The 21,834-nt window shown below is 42.8% G+C and overlaps 1 protein-coding gene across 1 annotated transcript in view; it reads right to left on the reverse strand.

Annotated features, from left to right (window-relative positions):
* The window catches only part of Btc (betacellulin), a 42,414-nt gene extending 39,252 nt beyond the window's left edge, over positions 1 to 3,162 (reverse strand). Inside the window, exon 1 of the mRNA XM_021653901.2 lies at positions 3,002 to 3,162. Within this exon, the coding sequence (XP_021509576.1) occupies positions 3,002 to 3,065 (64 nt within the window). The 5' untranslated portion in view covers positions 3,066 to 3,162. The remainder of the gene's footprint in view (positions 1 to 3,001) is intronic.
* Positions 3,163 to 21,834: the final 18,672 nt, after the last annotated feature.

The following is a 21,834-nucleotide window of genomic DNA, read 5'->3' on the forward strand; positions in this document are numbered from 1 at the left end:
TCTACTTGAATGGTGCCCCTTTCAACCACTGGGTTTAGATGTTTATTCAGAGCTGAATTTGAAAAACAAGAGAATACAGAGAAGAAACCAAAGCCAAGATTTCCACAGACTCTATAAAAATGAGCTGGGATAGTTTTAGTAAAATAAAACCAAATCGATGTGTATAAAGGATACTAAGTACATGTATATATCTAATACGTATTTACACATACAGATTAATAATGTGTTCAATTTTTGTGTACTACATAAAACTAATTGTTTTGTGTTATACCTCTTTTATTCTATCCCCAACTCAGTTTTTCCTTCATAAAATTCCTAAAGGGAGCATCACAGAGTTTTCCTGTATATTAGAATGATAATTACCTTATACAATCTACTGACTGCCCACTGTCCTTTAAGTGTAGATGTATCTACACTTAAAACACATGTGTTATTCCTAACTGATCCTATGTTACTTTGTTTATTTGGGGGTGAAGAATGTGAGGATGGAAACATAGCACCTCCTCATTTTAAATTGAGGAAAGCGATGTCAAGAATTGTGTAACTTACAGGTATCCCAGAGTCACAGAGGAGCGGGGTGGAACCAGGTGTCCTATCTGCTCAGGGACAGTGTTCTTTCCACTGTCACATGGGTCACATCACGTGATACCACAGCACATCACATTGCTCACACGCTTTGCAAAAGTAAAATAACATATGGTTCAAATTAGGAATGGGACTTTGTGTGTGTGATAGAAGTAGGAACACTTAATAGAAACAGTGATGCCAACAAATTACATCCTTTGGCGCTTTGCAGGCATATAGGGATCTAGAGATGATCCAGTCTCCTAAGACATCAGTCATCAAGAAGAACGCTCATTTAGGTTTCCCTCGGTGTACTGTATCACCGGCTTAGAGATTTCTTTTTTCCTTTTGACATGCTGAGGGTATGGACTAGACTGTGATAGGAAAGGGGGGAATGCCTATCAGCCCTGAAAGATCATTTCTTTCCTGACTCTCCTTCTGGCTCAGAAACATAGCTCACACTTAACTCATACTCTCAAGACAATCAAGCCATTTAGCCCATTGCCCCTTCTCCTCCCACACTGCACCCTAATGCCAGCTTTATCTGATTCATTGTTTACACCCTCCGTTCATGACTTGTAATTGAGCCTACTTAACTGCTTATTGATTTCTGATCAAATATTTTAACTTGACTTGTCTTTTTGGATCGTCATAATCTGTTTATATTTTATCTCAATCCAATTAGTTTTTTTTTTTCAATACAGAATTACCACTGAATCAGCCTCCCTCTGATGAATGCCTTTGCCTTACCTACTCTTACCCTGACTTCCTCTCCTCTTTCAGGTCCTCTAAGTACCTGCATATCCTCTTTGCAGCTCCTCGCCATTCCATATTCACTGTGGAGCTCTCCCTTCTCTGCTCATCTGAACTTCTCCCTAATGGTTTTGTATTGTCATTCTGGCATTCCCAACTCAACAGAAGCTCGCTGTTAGCATTCCTAACTCAACGTAAGTGCGGGAATCACATCTAAGAGTCTCTTGAACACTCTTCTGCCACTTCCTATACACTTTAGCATCTTGTTCACTGTAGCACAGTGAAGGGTTTGGCTGTCCAAACAAGGTAGAGGATGGCAGGGCCGGTTGCATTCAAGTGATGCTGATGATGACACCAGTGCTTCCTCTACACCTTCTTCTCTGGTGCGTCACTGTTCCTGGTCCACATCTCTCTATGCTAGGCTAATATGGGCTGCTTCCACTGCAGGCTGAGCCAGTCTTTCCTCTTGAACCTGGGTCCCACATTCAATCCACCTGCCAGCAGGTTGACAACCACTTTATCTTTCTTTCCCATTCTGGAGACCCAGCCAGATGAAATTTGCACTTGTATTAATTTGTTTTTCCACCGTGAAAGACAACCTCGCCCCTTTTCACAGGTGGTAGCCCTCTCTTGGCTTGAAAAGAACATGTGATAGCACAGTGACATCTCTCCCAATGTCTCTCTCCATCCTCCTTAGATTCCATCTAAGGCTAGAAAACACCCTTCCCTTCCAGAACCCTTGGGGACCTGGAAGCAGAGGTCATGAGATGGTTGGGCTTTCCCAACAGGCTGTCCTCTCGTCCCCTCCCCAGAGGGCGGATGACACCTAAAGCTCCAGCTCTCCTTCCTGAGTACTGGCCCATGGGGACCTGCCTCTCCACTCTTCTCTCCTGTGGATGTCACATCCAGTGGTTCTCAACCTACTGGCCATAACTTTCCAAATGAAGAGAAATATTCCCTTTGGTGATTTCTTCAAATAGGAAACAACAGGTGCCAAGTGAGGCAGTTTGGTACTTTTTTCTCTTTGATTCCTCTTCCTAAGTGGGAGAGTCACATAAACATCTCAAAAGAGGCGCTTTTCCCTCCCAGCTCCAGCTACTCTCAAATCGAAGAAAGAAAAAGAAGAAAGAGAAAAAGTATGTGTGTGTATAATGATTCCTAAACCACTGTTAGTCTCAAAAGCAGCCCTGTCTCTCACACATTCCTGGAAAACAGGAACACAGAGAGAGAGAGAGACAGAGACAGACAGACACACAGAGAGAGACAGTCAGAGAGAGAGAGAGAGAGAGAGAGAGAGAGAGAGAGGCATGTTGCTCTCCAGCCCACACAAGAAAGGAGTTCCCTCCTCTGCCTCCTGCTGCTATCCTTTTCAGTGCAGACTCCCTGCTCCTGCCTTCTCCTCCCACCTCACCCACCTGCTGCTGAGCACCTCCTGTGTCTCTGCCAGCACCTCCCTCCTCCGCTCCTGGCACTCCATGCTGGCCCTGCCACCTGAGCCTCAGCCCAGCGGGCCGGCAGGGTCTTACCGCCACCCGGCCTTGAGCGCACCCAGGGAAGCCTCCAGCAGGTGCAAGCCAAAGGCGGGACCTTAACTTCGTTTTTTCACTCTTCCAATCAAGGTTCGCCCGACTCCAGCACCCTGTCTTTCCTCCTGATCTGTAGCTCTCTCGTAATGGACACTTACCCAGGGCAAGGGCCAGTAACAGCTGCAGGTTGCTGACACTGCTGCCCGGGACGGCCGAGTCCATCAACCCTGCTGTGCTGGGCAGGGCAGCCCCTGGACGAGTCTCCCTGCTCCTTCTTCGTGCCCTTCCCGGGGCCCCCGGCACCGACAGGGTGCTTGGAAACTAATCCCTGAGCCAGGAGGAAGCGAAACTTAAGCAGCAGGCAGCCTGGCTACGGGGCAGGGAAACACCCAGGGCGGGCAGCCAGAGGGCTCCAGCGTTGCCCGAGAGCTGGGAGCCTGCTATTTATCCTGGAGCCTTTGCACACACCCCCGGAGAGGCACACCAGTCGGTGCTGGTAGCCTGCACAGCACGCTGCCGCTTCCACCCAGCTGCCCCACACCCATACCCTCCCTCATGCGAGGACATACTCAGAGGGCCATAAAGCCAGCTCACCCACTCCCCCTGCTGGGACGCACCTGACTGTTTATTTCTCTCCCACTGGGAGAGTAAACAAGGTAAACTTGGCCCAGAAGAGGGGCAGAATGTGGCCTCAACTCATGGAGTCCTCTGAGGGAAAAATCCAGAGCCAACCATTTCTGGAACACTCCTTCTGGCTCAGGGCTAGAGCCAAGGAGACAAGAGCCAAACTCACACAAGGAAAGAGAAGAAGAAAACCCCCAACAAACTCGGGCGTTTGACAGTTAACACAGTTTCTCAAGGGTCATTGTCTGTAGAACTCTTAAAGGTAGTGTCTCAGTTTTCAGTGTCTTATATTAATTTATTAATTATTCGGGGATTTTAGCTTACCACGATCTACTTTAGGAATTTCATGTATCAGCTGGCTGTGCCTGTAATCCCAGCAGAAGGATAGCTAGTTCTCAGGGTCAGCCTGGCCCACACAGCACAATTTTAGCTCAGAAACTAGCTTGCTAACAAATCAACTAAGTAAACAGATAAATAAAAGAAAGTCATTTATATTTTATTTATCCACCATTTTTCGTTTATTTACTCTCTTAATTCTAGTTGGATCTTTCCAAATAAGATTTTTTTTCCTTTTCTTGTGATGGCCAAGCCTTATCCCTACTGCATCATACCTAGTTATGGGAAGTTGTTCTGCCTCAAGCACTTTCTGAAACCCGAAGACACACTCAACAGCTTTCAAAAGGAGGAAAAGAACTTCCAGTTTTACCTTATAGTATAAACATATTTGCCTCAGAAATGAGCGGAAAGTTTGGGTCTTGCATACTGACGTACTGATCTTGTAAAAACAACACATATAAACCTCCTACCTTCAGAAGCTGCATTTCTGACATCCAAACGTACAATAAATGCATTTTTATTTAAGTTATAGAATGTGAGTCAGGTGTCTGCCCCCTTTTTTCACATCCCATTATATAAATTAAGCAAGTGATATTTCATTTCTAAACCAACCTTAATTATTTTAGAGCCTTAGGCAGCAAACGTATCTGGCAGAATGAAAATTGGCTCTTCGATTTTTAAATTCATCCATTCTAGTTTCCCCTTAGTGCCCTGGGAGAGGGGCTTTCTCAGTGGGAGAGTGAAGTTGAGAGCATCTCAGGCCTAGGGAACATTAGTCATGCACCAATGATACAAAGGGCAGAGAAGAGGAAGCCAGCAGGGGTTTAGAATCACTGCACTCATTCACCATGTCTCTGCCTATTTTTCTTCCTGGCATCTTCCCCCTCTCTTATACCAAGATACCCTCTGAGATGGCACCACAGTCATCATTTGCCCTCTTACCACGGCTTCTTTTCCTATCCTGGCATCTGTAAATACTAATAAAAAAAAGCACACCTAAGCAAAAGATACTGTTTGTTTGTTGAGAAATTATAGAGGGCCAGGACATGATATATGCATTTAGCATTCCCGACATTCAGATGGTAAATTAACTTTTTCAGGCCACTAGAGGATGAAATAGTGTAATTTAATATACTAACTAGGCCAGATAAATTAGTGTCTTTCCATGAGAGCCTTATTCACTGGCAGAAATAAAATAAAATGTTCCCAAGAATATGTCCTCTAGAGCCAATCTCTTCAAGGTCAAGAGAATCCCTCTTCCTCTTTTCCATTCTCTTTTTTTTTTCCTTCTCCTTTCCTTTTCCCCCCCTCTTCCTTTCTTTCTCCCCCTTCTCCTTTTCCTCCCCACTCACCATCACTCTATTTGTTTAGGGAGGGATTTAAATCTGAAATCCAAAGCTTAAAGTTTAGAGAGCTGGAGGTGAGCATTGATCTTCCTGTGCCCTTTTTGTGTAACTAAGGTGTGTCTCGGGTCTTCAGATCATAAGCTGGGCTATAACCGAAGAAGAACAGCTTAACGTGGCACAGGAGCCACAAAATGGAACTGGCATCCACCATCCACAGAGCTAGACATTGTTTGGATGACATCACCCTTGTGTCAGGACTAGTCAGGCATAAGCAGCCCTCCCAAATCTGGCATGAGGCTCAAGGAGATTCCTTTGAAGGGCCTATAAGCATCAGCCTTTTCCTCTTCCCACACAGAGTAGCCTCCATCAAGGACATTCCTCCCCCTCCTCTGGACAAGACAAAATAAGCCCGTAGTTACTTATGGTCACAACACATAAACAGACACACATGGTGATGGAAGGAAGATCCCAGAATGCATTTATTCTGGGTCAACATAGTCTCTAAATTTTTAACTGTAGACCATAGATTCAGCAGTCCTGGCATCTGGTTTCCACATGGCTATCTAGCAAGTATGGCTTACTTCGGTAAGAGTAGTGAACAAACATATTTCAAATTATATTGTTGGGGTATAGTGACAAAATGAAATTTTAAGGTATTGAGTATTAACCTGGTTACTGTTTTTTTATTATTTTTTATATGAATTACAGTTTGTTCACTTTGTATTCCAGCTGTAGCCCCTTCCTTCATTCCCTCCCAATCCCACCCTCCCTCCCTCTTCTCCTCCCATTCCCCTCTCCAAGTCTACTGATATGGGAGGTCCTGCTCCCCTTCCATATAACCCTAGTCTATCAGGTCTCATCAGGACTGGCTGCATTGTCTTCCTCTGTGGCCTAGCAAAGCTGCTCCCCCTTCAGGGGGAGGTGATCAAAGTGATACCCACTGAGTTCATGTCAGAGACAGTCCCTGCTCCCCTTACTAGGGAACCCACTTGGACACTGAGCTGCCATGGGCTACATCTGTGCAGGGGTTCTAGGTTATCTCCATGAATGGTCCTTGGTTGGCATATCGGTCTCAGAAAAGACCCTTGGGCCCAGGTTTCTTGGTTTTGTTGCTCTCTATGTGGAGTTCCTGTCCCCTCCAGGTCTTTCTATCTCCCCCTTCTTTCCTAAGATTCCCTGCATTCTGCCCAAAGTTTGGCTAGGAGCCTCAGCATCTGCTTTGATACACTGCTGGGTAGAGTCTTACAGAGGCCCTCTGTGGTAGGCTCCTGTCCTATTTCCTGTTTTCTCCCTCTTTCGATTTCCATCCTGTTTGTGTTTCAGAGTAAGGATTGATCATCTTACCCAGGGTTCTCTTCTTGCTTAGCTTCTTTAGGTGTACAGATTTTAGTATGTTTATCCTATATTATATGTTTAATATCCACTATATAAGTGAGTGTAGACCATGTGTGTCTTTCTGCTTCTGGGATACCTCACTCAGGATGATCTTTTCTAGATTCCACCATTTGCCTGCAAATTTCATCATTTCCTTGTTTTTAATTGCTGAGTACTATTCCATTATTTAAATGTACCACAATTTCAAGTTACTGTCTAATAAAATACTGATTAAAAATCACTGCTAAAAATTTCTGTTAACCTGGTTGTGTTTTACAGTCACATTTTTCTGTGGAAGACTCACTCCTATTTTCCTTTGTCTGTCTTACCACTGTAGGGTACCTTCCTATACAGAATTTTGCAGATCTACATTTTTATATAATGTCTGTCCAACTTGTTATCTTTTTTTTTTCTTGTTATCTTTTCTACAGAGCAGCTAAATGAGAGTTTAGCAAATCTCAAACATACTCACCTATGGGATGTTAAATATTATACATTTGATTTGCTATTATCCTTTTTCTTCAATCAAATTATTAATGCTATAGAAAAAAAATCCTCTGTTGGGGGGGATGCAAATTAAGCAAGCACTCTCAAGTTTCTGTGACAAGGCCCCAGCATCCCTGGCTGATATGCTTGCCACTGTGGTTTGGTTTCATGTCCTCCTGCACGCTGCCAGGTTCCCATCAGGGTAGACACTCCTCTGAATGGGATAACGGAGGTGGAATATCATGAGCCATTGTTCTAGGACTCTGTTCAAACTGGACCTGAATCACCAAATGGATGAATCACAAATGATTTTCTTCTCCAAGCCTCAGTTTCCTCATCTACAGAATGTAACAGGAAAGACTGGCATAGTTTTCATGGCACACAATGATAGATGTCTACCTCTGAGGTGGAAACCTGGCACATTAGAAATTATTCAGTGAATCACAAATGCGACAGCTATAGAAAATGCTTATATTTTTGTCTTTATCTTGAAAAGCTAGTAAAAGTTTCTACTGATGTCCCAATTAGTGACTATAAGCAACCTTTAATAAAAATTCATTATTGGGATTAGCACACAATGATCATTTATATAAAGTTATTGTTAAAAACTAAAAGACATGTAATCCACAATGCAAACGGAAATACAAACTAAAAAAAAAAAAAAAAGTACTAACTTTATGAAATAAAGCCAGCGTTGTTCTCAGTGGTGATGATGTACCAATCACTGCTGATTTAGAACTGTCCAACGCTGAGGTACATATTGTTTCACACTGTTACACCATTGACATTAGTATACAACTGTCCACTGTTGTCAAGCAAGAGTTAGAATGACGCCGTTACCACATTTGCATAGTCCCAAAGATGAGACATCCCTCTAGGCCACAGTGCAGCACTAGGTAATGTGATCTCATGGATGCCTTTAATGGTGTGAAGGAGGATATGGATGGAAAAGCTGGATCATCAGGGTTTAAAATGGAAAATGATGAGGAAAAATAAAAGCTGGAACTTTCAAAGTTTTAGAAAGTATTAAGATTATCACTTTTATTCTCTGTTAATGCGTACATAATACCACATGTGATAAAAAAAAATGCATGGCCACTACTAAAACATTTCTTTCAGTGGGATAAAAGTAAAACTCTAAGTAATAAGTACTGATGAACATTTATTTTTACTTGAAAAATGTCTCCCTTAACTGCCATTAAAAGTGATACAAGCTACAAGCTAGGCATATTAGAGTTCAAAACACATGCAATGAATGCTCAGAATTATAAATTTACCAATACTTGATAACTGGGGGGCTTATAGTCCTTTGACCGACCAGGCTGAGTGATTTCAGAGATAAACAAGACACACCCTATAAAATCTGCTCAGATCTCCTTTATTTACTTTGACTTCTTCAAGTAAAGCTCCCTAAGACACTGTGCAAAGACTAGAAAGAAGTTACCTGAGAAAGCTAACTAGTTAAAACACTGGTGCCCTTCAGTGCCGCAGTGTAGACAGACACACAATCCCGGACTGCTGCCGAAATCGTCCTGAAGACTACTTCCTGGCTAGGGAGTCAGGCTCAGCTAGCCCAGCCAGCCGGGGCAAGCGGTTTAATCGCAGCAAAGGGATGAGTGAGGAAGAACTGAAGTGAGTGTGTTTACTCTCTGTGTTCTCCTTCCATCCATGGTTTGATGGAGACAAAGGCTTTTGTTTTGGAGGCTCCAGGCCCTTATCAACTGGCTTTGTTGCTTGGAAACACGTGGTGACTGGAGTGGTTGGTGGATGAAAACCACTTACCTCGTGGCCAGGAAGCAGAAAGGGGGAAAGGATAGATCTTGCAATCCACATCAGTGTCATAGCCACAATGATCTAAGAACCTCCTTCCGGAGACCCAGGTCATAACACACCGTATTCTTCTGCAGGTGTCATTCTGGGACCAAGCCTGTAACACGTGGATTTTTGGAAAAACTCAAGACCCAGACTTTTTTGGCTTCCTTTTTGCTTATGGACACCTTCTGCCTTCCGTATAATCAATCGTTCTTCCTGTCTCAGATTCCAAGAAAAAAGATAAAATTTCATTGAAAATAAACATGTGCTTGGCATAATTCTGGACTGAGGATCAAGTGTAGATCTGAACTGGGGAGGGTGGACTCCCTCATCTAGTTGTGTAGATGAAATCTGGTTAACTTAAGCAGAGAAATGGTGATGATGCCAGCTACTGATTTTACAAAGCCCCCATGTGTCAGTGTAAACCTGAGGCTGTGAGTTGATTTTGTTTGCATAAAGACGGATAGCATGTAAGTATTCCTGGCTGTATATTACATACATAGTCAGTGACAAAATTTGCTTCCAGAAGATGAAGCTTCTCTGTGGGCTGCTAAGCTGCAGAAGCAAATAGCAATGTTTGGAAGATAACTGCATACGTGACATGATCATCCTGCATTCAGGACGGTGACAACATCCATTCTAATTAGGGAAGCCTCCAGGCCATGATCCACTTTTCTTCCCAGCCTGAGTTGGCATGCAGGATTTCTACATTGGTGATATGATATGTTACCACTCTTGACTACAATCAGACCATATTAGGGCTCTTAAAAATACCAGGCCAGGGCAAACAGGATGGCTCAGTGGTAAGAGTAGCTGTTTCCAACTCAAGGGCACTGGAGTTCAATCACCAGAACTCATGGTAGCAGGAAAGAACTCCAACAAGTTGTCTATGTGACATACTCACACACAGCCTTAAAGGTTAGGAATCAAAAACAAAAACAAACAAACTGGACAAGTCCAGGCTAGGGGTATTCAAATTCCAGATGACTGGAATTGAGAAAAAGTACTAGCAATGAGTACAGTGGGTAATTCTTTCTCTAGTGGGAAGCAAGACTTCTGAAAACTTTGTAACACAGTTTAGAAAGTTCGTATATCCCCAGCTTCTAAATTAGCTCTCAAGAAAGGGAACTGTATTGCAGAGCTTTAAATGTAGGAATAAGAGAGTCAGTGCTATGTCATCATATTCTTGGCCAATTAAATTGTTAAAGCCATTGGCTCCACATTTGATTATTCGGTAAATTTTCCCAGAAAACGTACAATCAGCCAAGCAGAATGAGCCTAAAGAGGCACTTGCCTGTTTTTCTTGCCTCTCCTCTTAGTCATTTGCTAATTTTTAAAGATGATGTGCATGGGGCACACTGTGAGCACATGAATGCGGTTCCCACAGAAGCCAGAGGTGCCCAGTCTCTTAAAGGAAGAGTTACACCTGATTGTGGGCCACCTTGTCGGGGCTGGGAGCTGAACTCGTGTCCTCTGCAGCAGCAGTGAATCCTCTCCCTGGCACTCCATTGCCCCTAAGCCCTTTTGAGTCACATTTTAATTCTAAACTTTATCACATATTTCAAGAGGAGGTCAGGAGGCCAACTCCAAGGACAAGAGTGCTCCACCACCTAGACAGGGGCAAAACTGGCCTGCCCAGTCTGTCTCCTTCACCCTGTGCCTCATCGTTGACCTGTGATGCTTTAAAATTCTACAAATGAGCATTCACGGCCATGAAGAAAACTGCCTAGCTGGCCTCTGGTTCTCTTACCAAAGTGACCCAGTGGTGAATCTGAGGATTCCTTTTGCCCTTGGGCCCTACTAGAATTCCTCTTTGCAGATGAAGAAAGAAGGGACAGATAAAGAACTTCCTTGTCATGGTTTGGGTGTGAAATGATCTTCTTGGGCTCCTGTGTTTAAGAGCTTAGTTCCCAGCTTATGGCGTTAATGTTCTACAGGGAGGCTGTAGAACATTTTGACTTGGACTCCAGCTGATTGATCTAAGCTATGGTGTTGAGAGGGAAGGGTTAACGCCTGGTCCTGTTTCAGGAACGAGCTCTCTGTTTTGTTTGTCATCAGTGTGACCAGCTGCCCCAATCTCCATTATCACAGACTGAACCATTTCAGCCAAATATCTTCCCAACGGGGTTTTCGCACCATTACTTCCCATGGTAGACTGCACTATACCCTTGAATAATAAGCCTCCCTCGAATTGCTGCTGTCTGACATTCTATCAGACAATACAGAAGGGAACTAACACACCATTGTAGATCAACATAAATTGCTAGCAATGGATCATGAGAATTATAATAAATCCCACGATAAAAATAGTTGGGAGTCTCAATAACAGGAGGGCAACAGAACCAAAAATTCTGAGCCCAGGGGTCTCTTCTGAGACTGATACTCCAAGGAAGGACCATGCATGGAGATAACCTAGAAGCCCTGCACAGATGAGGCCCATAGCAGCTCAGTGTCCAAGTGGGTTCCCTAGTAAGGGGAACAAGGACTGTCTCTGACGTGAACTCAGTGGCTGGCTCTTTGATCACTTTCCCCTGAGGGGGGGTGGGCAGCCTTACCAGGCCATAGAGAAAGACAATGCAGCCAGTCCTGATGAGACCTGATAGGCTAGGGTCAGATGGAAGGGGGGGAGGACCTCCCTTATCAGTGGATTGGGGGAGGGGCATGGGAGGAGAAGAGGGGATGAGGGAGGGGACTACAGCTGGGATACAAAGTGAATAAATTGTAATAAATAAAAACATAAATAAAGATTCTGGAAAAAAAATAATTGGGAGAAGATTTTAGACAGTACCATCATATTTATGCTGAAGTCATAACAAGTTATAAAGTAAGCATAGAAAAGTCTTAAAATTTAAATACTGAGTAAGGACACAGGCTTGGTTCAAATCTTAGGGCTGTTTCTGATGAGTTATGTGACCTAGGATGAGTTACTTAATTTTTCCAACCCAATGCCCACATTTTCAAGTAGAAAATTACAGCGTTCTTATAAAAATTTAAGTGAGAGATTCCTGAGGCATGCATCATGGTGCCTGGCTCATAGTATTCAAATATCAGTAAGTGGTGACAGTCAAGATAGACTCAATGTTACCCCTAGATCCAACACAACCATAAGGGCCATTGGAATAAAGAGTACAGGAAGCAACTTGTCAAGGAAGGGTGAAATGTGTACACTTGGAGACTCTTGGGCCAAGAATATGAGTTTTACACAAAGATGGGACTGGAAACTGAAGTCAAATGCATTAGGGAGTCATCTTGCAAGCAAGTGCTCAGATGAGGAGTACCCTCCTAAGCCACGTACTGTCACAGCAGTATTGTCAAGGGAAGGAACATTTTTGTCTCTATTCATGTCCATATGTTCCAGTTCATCAAATACATGCTCAGTAGCTACTTTGGATTTTGGCTTCTGTTAGAAAGTGATGGTGTTACTCACGTGAAAACACCCCCGATGAGGACATTCTACTTGTAGCATCTTGCATCAAAATATAGCCATATTTATTCTGGAACGAGTATTTCTGCTCACCCTAACTAGCCCATAGGTCACTTCCACAGGCCGAGGAAGACTTTCTTCGGTTAAAGATATATGAGTGTTCTTATTAACTTTAAATCACTATAGGGAAATACTGGAGGCCATTCGTAAAGAAAAAAAAATTTTTTTATTTTGACTCATAGCTACAGAGACTCTATTGCAAGATCAAATGGCCACATCACATAGGGTCTGTGGTGAGGGTGCCTTGACATGAAGAGGACACAGTTTACAACAAACCACCCACTCATGAGGCAAGAAACAGAGAAAGAGAACGAGACCAGGGTACTACAACCCCTCAAGAGCGTGCCCCCAGTGATCTAAGAGCCTCCCTGTAGCCTTCGCCTACCTGGATCTACTACTAAAATAACAGCACCACAATTCCACACTCAATCACTACAGTAGCACTTTGATGGGAACCAAGAACGTAATACCACACGAGTCTTCTGGAGACATTGATTCAAAGGAGAATAATGACACTCGGACTACACTGCTAAAGTAAGAGCTGGGTATTTTCTGATGCTTACCCATGTACGAGGAATCACTCTACACACTTTTTAAGCCCGTGCCCGGTACACTGTGAACTACGTCCCCTGGTTATATTCATTTCAATTCACATTCAAGGCAACTAGGACAAAGAGTTAGACAACATGCACCACATTACATGTACCGGGTGGCAGAGCTCTGCTGTTTTCAGGTTCTCAGCTCTTGGCACAATCTTCAAATCCGGTGACTTTCCAGAAACTTACCAAGGGTTAAACAGTAGTGGGGGCAGGGGTTAAGATAAGGTCCGTCTTTTTATTTTACTGTTATGTAATTTTTTTTTCCCACCGAGGAAAACGAAGTGGGCAGGAAAAGCACCCGGATGTACGTGGAAACCTAAGAAGGGTGTGGAGGTCTTGAGATTTCTCTACGCCTTTGATGAATTTGAGTGCTGTAATTTCACCCTGATTGTAACCCAAGACACCAGGGGCCCAGGGGGGCTCAGGGTGATCTACTGAAATCAGCTTCAAAGGACTGAAGAGTAGAAGGGTTATTTTTAATCATCCACAAAGAGAAGAATGCACGTCTTGCAAATGACAGACTGCTAAACTTGTCAGGCCTGAAAGCATTCTTGTCTCTGACACAGCCTTTTCTATATGTTCAGCTTTCTACAGAGAGGGCAGGGGCGAGGACGGAGGGAACAAGGTGGCTGGCATGACAGACGTCTTCAAATACATGCAGAGTTGACACATTGGAAATGAGACGTATTGATACCTGTCAGTCCAGAAGGCGGCAGTGAGTAGCTAAGGGAAAGAGGCAGGTGAATTTTGGATCCACCATAAAATAAGAGAACAGTCTAAGGTACTGATAACAGAATACATTTTTGAGGAACATAGCAGGTTCTTGGCACTGGGTGTGTACATACTGTGTATTACAAAGAAAAATTCAAATAATTTCATCTCCCTAACCAACAAACCCCAGAATTCAAAGACTAGATAACCCCAAACATCATTTCTTCATCCTAACGCTAAGATTTGTTGGTAATATTTGTTCCTTTAATATGGTTTTAAAGTGACCATATGGTTCTAAAAAATTAGACATTAATAAATAATTTAAATAAATTAATTAACTTCCAAACAGCTGAATATCCCTCACACTCTAGGCATCCTCAGATTGGAACTACAGTGCTTTGAGTTCATGGGCCATCATATTTATATACTCATTTGTTCCCATAGAAATAAAAAACACAATTTAAATGTATTTATTACAAACCCTGGACCCCTGTTCTCAAAAATAATACGATCTCTTAATTTCTGCCTTCTGCGGACTATCAACAAGGTCCAGCCACTGTCAACTATCAAATCATTCTAATGTAAGTTATATTAAATTTTCACTCAGCACAAGTAGAAATCTGTAGGTTATCTAGAACATATTCTTAAGTTCATGCCTAAGGGCACAAAATGATTTGGCAGACTGAGAAAAACATCAGATGGCATTTACATGGAGAAAAAAACTATACACACAGAAGAGATGGGGGAGGATTCTCTTCAGGTACGGCTGGCGCCTAGGAAGATGAATGGTGAGCCTGAGCGCTCATCGAGACTGGAAAGCTATTAGTGAAAGAAACTTGCAGCCATGGTGACAAATGACACTTATAAGCCTTAATAACTTTTAAGTGTTGTACCCCTCTCTTACAGTGAACTGTCAAAATGAGCAACTCAACAGGTCTTCTGGAATAAATAGATGACTGTCAACTAATTTTTTTTTTACATTGTGTGCACACGTATTTGTATCTGCATGTGCCTTAGTTTAAAGATGTATCTACACTGCTGTTATTCTCAGTCAGGTCCTTATTAATAACTGGACTACTTTTTTTTATGATATCAAAATGATAGCTCTTCTAGCAATGAGCATCTCCCCTGTCTTTGCAGAGAAAGTGTCTACAAATGTGCTCGTATCCAGGAAGAGAATCAAGTTGCCTGCACCGGCTTAGGAGATTTTATAAAACTTCTTTCTCAGAAAGAAGAGTGTAAGGCAGCCAGAGACGGAAACCCATCTCCCTCTTCACAGCCCTATTTCCTTTTCCCTGCTCAAAGCCACTGCATCAGCTTAAGTCCTAACATCTCTGCTGGCAACCCCCGGCTGAGGGGCCATGAAGCCAGCATCGTTTCTCTGCTTCAGTCTTTTACCATGTAAAGCTGACGTCATTGTGCTCAGACACAAAATGTGTGAATGTACAGAATGTGTGTAAACAACAGAGCAGCAATTAGGAAGCACTTAAGAAATATAAACTTCACATAAAAATGTATCCTCTACGCTCCTGGATCGTCCTTCAGTGGAAATGCAGATTGTTTCAGATCCGTCAGTCCACATCTCTTCAATGTGTATGGGTTTGTTCCGAATCACCGTTATCTCATGCATGGACTGTTGCAAATGGCTCCTGATGAGATTGCCGACCTCAATTCCTGCCCCTTCAGAGCGATGTCAATTCATGATAATTCATTGGTTGTTTTGATTTAAATTAGATCTTGTCACTCCTTTACTCCCCCTCCCTTCTTCTTTCTCTCTTCTCCTCTCTCCTCATTATTCTTATTCTCTCTCTCTCTATCATGTGTGTATGTGTGCATGTGCGCATCTTTCTCCTCACAAATACACAAGCAAAAGGCTAACAATGATCAATAAAGCCCATGGTCCCCTTTCCCTGACCTCATCTCAACCTCACTCCCCATGCATTGCTGAGCTTCAGTGATGTCAGAACTCAGTAGGATCCTTCATACCCTCTGTACCTTCTCCCACATTTGGGCCTCTCGGTCAAACATCTCTTCTTCCCGTTTTCATTTTCTACCTCCCTCTGCAACCTTCCTCATTCTCTTTGTTCTCTTTGCTAGTTGGCACTCCATTGCTTCCTTCACCATGACATTACTATTCCCTTCTACCTTGCTCCTCTATCTGTCCATGCTTTCAATAGTCTTTTATTATGCCATATAATAAATTGAGAAATGAACCCACAGGAGAAGAGATGTTCATCTATTGTTTGTTGATATAGCTCTGTCACCTGAAGGAAGGCTGGCATGCAACATGCTTGACATTCATGTTTATCCTATAAGACGACAAGCAAGTAAATGAATGAACAACCCCAACAAGCCTGGCCCCAGTGTGTGTGAAAGTACTGGAGATGTAGCCCCTGACCTTCCTTCAGCCCTGATCTCCGATGATGTCCACCACTGCTCCTCTTTCCAGGCAGCATGGACTGTTCGAACTGCTTTTATTTCCCTGGTTACACAGGTAAGCATCTTCTGCTGACCCAAATGTCTGTGCTCTCTTACTTAGTTGCAACACTTCCCATTTCAGGATGCTGACTCACCTGCCTAGCTCTTCTTTAGTGTCTAATTCCTGGTGGAAGATTTCCATACTACTATCTGCCCTTGTGTAGTCTGAAGAGGGCTCTGACTCATCATGATGGTGGCTATATTGATTTCATTTGTTTCTGTGGTGGTTTGCCTTTCTTAATAACATCGTGGATAACAAAGGGGCAGAGAATATACTTATATTCTCAGCATCGTGCATAATGCAAAGTGTGTTGTATAGCTCATTGATTCTCTGTGTGTCTGTGTATATGATGTAATAGTGACAAGAATGAGTGAGCAATGGCCACGGGGCCCTTCAGGTACCAGTGTTGCCTAAGAGAAGCAGAAACCATAGTAGTTAAAACTCTTCCAGGTCAAAGCCTTTTTATGGGTCATTGTGAACTCAAGGCTGGTACTGAGGCTTTCAAGATTAACGTAGATAAATCAGAAAATAGGCCAAAGACATGGTGAAGAATTCAGAAAGGATCTCTGACACATTTTCATACTTCCTAATGGAAACTTGAATGTGAAGGGAAGATGAGATATGACCACCCATCTTTGCTGTATCTTTCCTGAATTGTCACAACCCTAGGGAATCTCTCTTGACTGAAGGGGGGGGGCGGGAGAGGTGATCACATATCAATCAAAGCATGATGTATGCTAAACAAAATGCTGAAACTGGAAAGGGATAGTGGGGGATGGGGAAGAGAGAGAGAATAAACAGAAGAGGGGAAAATGAGTGAGGGGGAGGGAAAAAAGAGGAGGAAAAATAGGGGAAAAAAAGAATAAAAATGAAGAACAATTGAAATCCTAAATATTTCCTTCCCCATCCTAACTGGCTCCTGCAATGTTTGGCCATGGTCACCTCCTCACTGTGGGGTGATCTTTCAGTACCAGCCCCTTTTGCCTTCTTTAATTCATTGCTCTTTTCCACGGCTTTTGAGATTCCCCCCACTTCCCACTGATGATAAGCCCTCTTCTCAGTGCAGGCATTTTTCCTTGTTTGTTATCTGTCCCTGGGCCAGCATCACATAACACGCTGACTGAGGTTAATTGCTTCATGACTGCCCCTCTTTCCTGATGTGCAGTATTTCGTTTATCACAGTCTGTTCACAGATGAGTTGAATTCATTACCAGGCTTCCGTGCCTGAAGGTCATCTAGATTACAGATTATATACCAAGAAGCAAAGACTAGAAAGAGCCTGCTGCACTGACGGAAGGTTTTCTGGAATGGGGTCAAGATTTATCTCAGCTTATTTCACAGTTTATTTCACTGTTATAACACACCCTAGGTACTTTACCTCCACGCTCCTAATTCTTCCAGCCAGGTGCACATGCACAACATACAGAGACCAAACAGTCTCAACCCCCTCTTTTTTAATTTAATTTTATTTGATTAATTACACTTTATTCACTTTGTATCCCCCATAAGCCCCTCCCTCCTCCCCTCCCAGTCCCACCCTCCGTCCTCCTTCTTCATGCATGCCCTTTCCCAAGTCCACTGATAAGGGAGGTCCTCCTCTCCTTCCTTCTGATCTTAGTCTATCAGATCAAATCAGGAGTGGCTGCATTGTCATCCTCTGTGGCCTGGTAAAGCTTCTCCTCCCTCAGGGGGGAGGTGATCAAAGAGCAGGCAAATCAGATTATGTCAGAGGCAGTCCTTCTTCCCATTACTATGTAACCCACTTGGACACTAAACTGCCATGGGCTACATTGGTGCAGGGGTTCTAGGTTATCTCCATGCCTGGTACTTGGTTGGAGTATGAGTCTCTGGGAAGATCCCTGTGTTCAAATTTTCTGGTTCTGTTGCTCTCCTTGTGGGGTTACTGTCCTCTCCAGATCTTACTATTTCCCACTTCTTACATAAGATTCCATGCACTCTGCCCAACAGTTGGCCATAAGTCTCAGCATCTGCTTTGATAGTCTGAAGGGCAGAGCTTTTCAGGGGCCCTCTGTGGCAGGTTCCTAGGTTGTTTACAGTTTTCTTCTTCTGATGTCCATCCTCTTTGCCTTTAGGGATGGGGATTGAGTGTTTTAGTCAGAGTTCTCTCTCTTGATTAGTTTCTTTAGATGCACAGATTTTAGTAGGTTTATCCTATGTTATATGTCTATATGAGTGAGTATATATCGTGTGTGTCTTTCTGATTCTGAGACAGCTCACTCAGGATGATTCTTTCCAGATTCCACCATTTACCTGCAAATTTCATGATTTCCTTATTTTTCATTGCAAAGTAATACTCCATTTTCTGCATCCATTCTTCAGTTGAGGGGCATCTGGGCTGTTTCCAGCTTCTGGCTATTACAAATAAAGCTGCTACAAACATGGTTGAGCAAATGTCCTTATTGTGTACTTGAGCCTCTTTTGGATATATGCCTAGGAGTGGTATGGCTGGATCTTGAGGAAGCGCTATTCCTAGTTGTTTGAGAAAGCACCATATTGATTTCCAGAGTGGTTGTACAAGTTTACATTCCCACCAGCAGGGGAGGAGGGTTCCCCTTTCTCCACAACCTCTCCAGCATGTGTTCTCACTTGAGTTTTTCATCTTGGCCATTCTAATGGGTATAAGGTGAAATCTCAGGGTCCTTTTGATTTGCATTTCCCTAATGGTTAATGACGTTGAGCATTTCTTTAAGTGTTTCTCTGCCATTCGATATTCCTCTACAGAAAGTTCTCTGTTTAGCTTTGTTCCCCATTTTTTAAGTGGATTACTTGGTTTGCTGCTTTTCAGCTTCTTTAGCTCTTTATATATAGTGGATATTAGCCCTCTGTCAAATAAAGGGTTAGTGAAGATTCTTTCCCAGTCATTTTGTTCTGAAGACAGTGTCCTTTGCTCTACAGAAGTTTTTCAGTTTCATGAGGTCCCATTTATTGATTGTTGCTCTTAGAGCCTGTGCTGTTGGTGTTCTGTTCAGGAAGTTATCTCCTGTACCAATGAGTTCTAGGGTCTTCCCCACTTTTTCTTCTAACCGATTTAATGTGTCTGGTTTTATGTTGAGGTCTTTGATCCACTTGGACCTTAGTTTTGTGTAGGGTGATAAGTATGGATCTATTTGTATTTTTCTACATGTAGATATCCAGTTAGACCAGCACCATTTGTTGAAGATGCTATCTTTTTTCCATTGTATGGTTTTGGCATCTTTGTCAAAGATCAGGTGTCCATAAGTGTGTGGGTTTATTTCTGGGTCTTATGTTCGGTTCCATTGATCCACCATTCTGTTTTTATGCCAGTACCATGTAGTTTTTATAACTGTTGCTCTATAATACAGCTTAAGATCAGGGATGGAGATGCCTCCAGAAGATCTTTTATTGTAGAGAATTGTTTTAGCCGTTCTGGGTTTCTTGTTATTCCATATGAAGTTGAGAATTTTTCTTTCCAGGTCTGTAAGAATTGTGTTGGTAATTTGATGGGAATTGCATTGAATCTGTAGATTGCTTTTGGTAAGATGGCCACTCTTACTATGTTAATCCTGTCAAGCCATGAGCATGGGAGATCTTTCCATATTCTGATATCTTCTTCTAATTCTTTCTTCAGAGACTTGAAATATTTTTCACCCAAGTCTTTGACTTGCTTGGTTAGGGTTACACCAAGGTACTTTATGTCATTTGTTCAACCCCCTCTTTTTAAGCCCCTTCTTTATACTCAAATACAATCCAGGGAGAGTACCCACTATGCCCTGAGACATATTACAAGGCTCTGGACACACAGTGAAACCAGCCTCTGCTCTCAGAACATACTGTATAATTGGAAAGCAGAAAATTACTTCAAAGCTTTTCACAAGGATGATAAATAGAAGGACATCAGCCATAAGAAAATAAAAAGAGTGAGCGAGAGTAAGAGAGCTAAAATTCATAGAACTCTTACTGCATGCTGGCCACGTCACTTTTTCCTAATTACCTTGAGCTCTGATTTGAACCCAGACAACTTTCCACATCTGCTGTGGTATTTAAGTTAGACCAAGAGATCCGTGAAGACTGGTGTGCTCATGTGGCATTCTATGATCTTGACTTGTTGACAATTGTGTTTTACTACATGCTGGTGCAGTGTCAAAAATTCAGTTTAACTGATGCAGAGAACCATGTAAAGATATCTCAGTGAAGTGGTTCACTGCGCAAGTAATATGCAGAAGGTACATAGCGCGGGATAGGCATGGTGTCTGTGACGAGGACAACAGATGATATCACATGGAAAGGCTTTGCCCCATCACAACTAACAGAGACTTATGAGGAGACTTTAAAGGCACTGTCATGGCCCATTGCCTTTTGTTTAGGCAATTATCTCTCTCAAACCATTTTCCTTAATCTGTATGATGGTTACCCATTGTGTCAATTCAAATGGGCCATGGTTTGCCCAAATATTTGGTTAGCTATTATTCTGAGTGTGGTTGTGAGACAGCTCTAGATTAGCACAGCACTTGAATCAGTAGGATATTGTCCCCAGTACACGTGGCCTCAGCCAACCCAAATATATTGGAATAATGGATGCCTGAACAGGACAAAAAGCAAGTGAAGGGAGAATTTGCTGCCAGCTTACCCCTGAGCTGGAACATTGAACTGGAACATACAGCACCGATTCTCTTGTTCTCAGGCTTTCAGAATTGGACAATGCTGCTTAGCTCTCCTGGGTCTCTAGTTCACAGATGGAAGATTGAGAGTTGGCTTCTCTTCCCCTATAATTGTGTGAGCAAATTTCTTATATCCATTTTCTCTCCCACTCTGTGCCTCTCCATATACATGTAAGTACATGTCTTCTTGTTGGCTGTTTCTCTGGAGAACCTTGGCTGGTCCTACCTTGTTCTCATCACTCTCTCTCTGTGTCCCTTCAGCATGTATATGTCCTTGGATAGCACTTCCTGGATGCAAGGGTATGGCTTTGTCTCCTAGTAACATGGCAAATATTCACAGAGAGAAATTATACAACTCAATATCCTTTTCCTTTGCTCCACTGAATGCTGCTCCAAAATATATCTAATTGGCAAAATAGGCTAGGATAGGCGAAATAGGCTTGCCTACTGACAGCAGCAAGAAATAGGCTCAGTTTTATAGGGATGTATGTCATCTTAGGAAGCATGACAGAGAGCTTGGTGAACTACTAGGAAACCACTGTCTTTCAACGTGCTTGGAGGACTTCTTGATTCCATAATTTTTACTTTAGAGTACACTCATTGATATTTTTCACATATGGCCTAAGCATCTCCTCTGTGTGTGAAATATCATTGTAGTCAGATTTGGAAGCAGTATTAAGTAAGGAGAGTGAAGAAAAGACACAATGAAGGTGATGCAATCAATGTCATCTTAGACCCTGTTCATGCTATGTGTCATAAAGGGTTGAAAAATCAGTGTCAAACACAGATATAAAGACTGTGTGTGAGCCATGCCCAGTAGAACACACTTGTAATCCCCGAACTCAGGGAAGCAGACATAGGTAGATCTCTGTGAGTTTGAGGCCAACCTGGTCTACAAAGGGAGTCCAGGAAAGCCAAGGCTACACAGAGAAACCCTATCTCAAAAAAAAAGTGGTGTGTGTGTGTATGTGTGTGTGCGCGCACGCACGCGCGCTTGAACTATCTTAGGTAAATTTCTCAGGTGAAAATTCTCTGAAGCAAAATGCGAAATGCAAAGTATGAAACCACCTAAAAAATGGTATTGCCAGCACTGAAGCAAC

The sequence above is a fragment of the Meriones unguiculatus genome, chromosome 3 (assembly GCF_030254825.1).
Source record: "Meriones unguiculatus strain TT.TT164.6M chromosome 3, Bangor_MerUng_6.1, whole genome shotgun sequence".
Lineage (NCBI taxonomy): Eukaryota > Metazoa > Chordata > Mammalia > Rodentia > Muridae > Meriones > Meriones unguiculatus.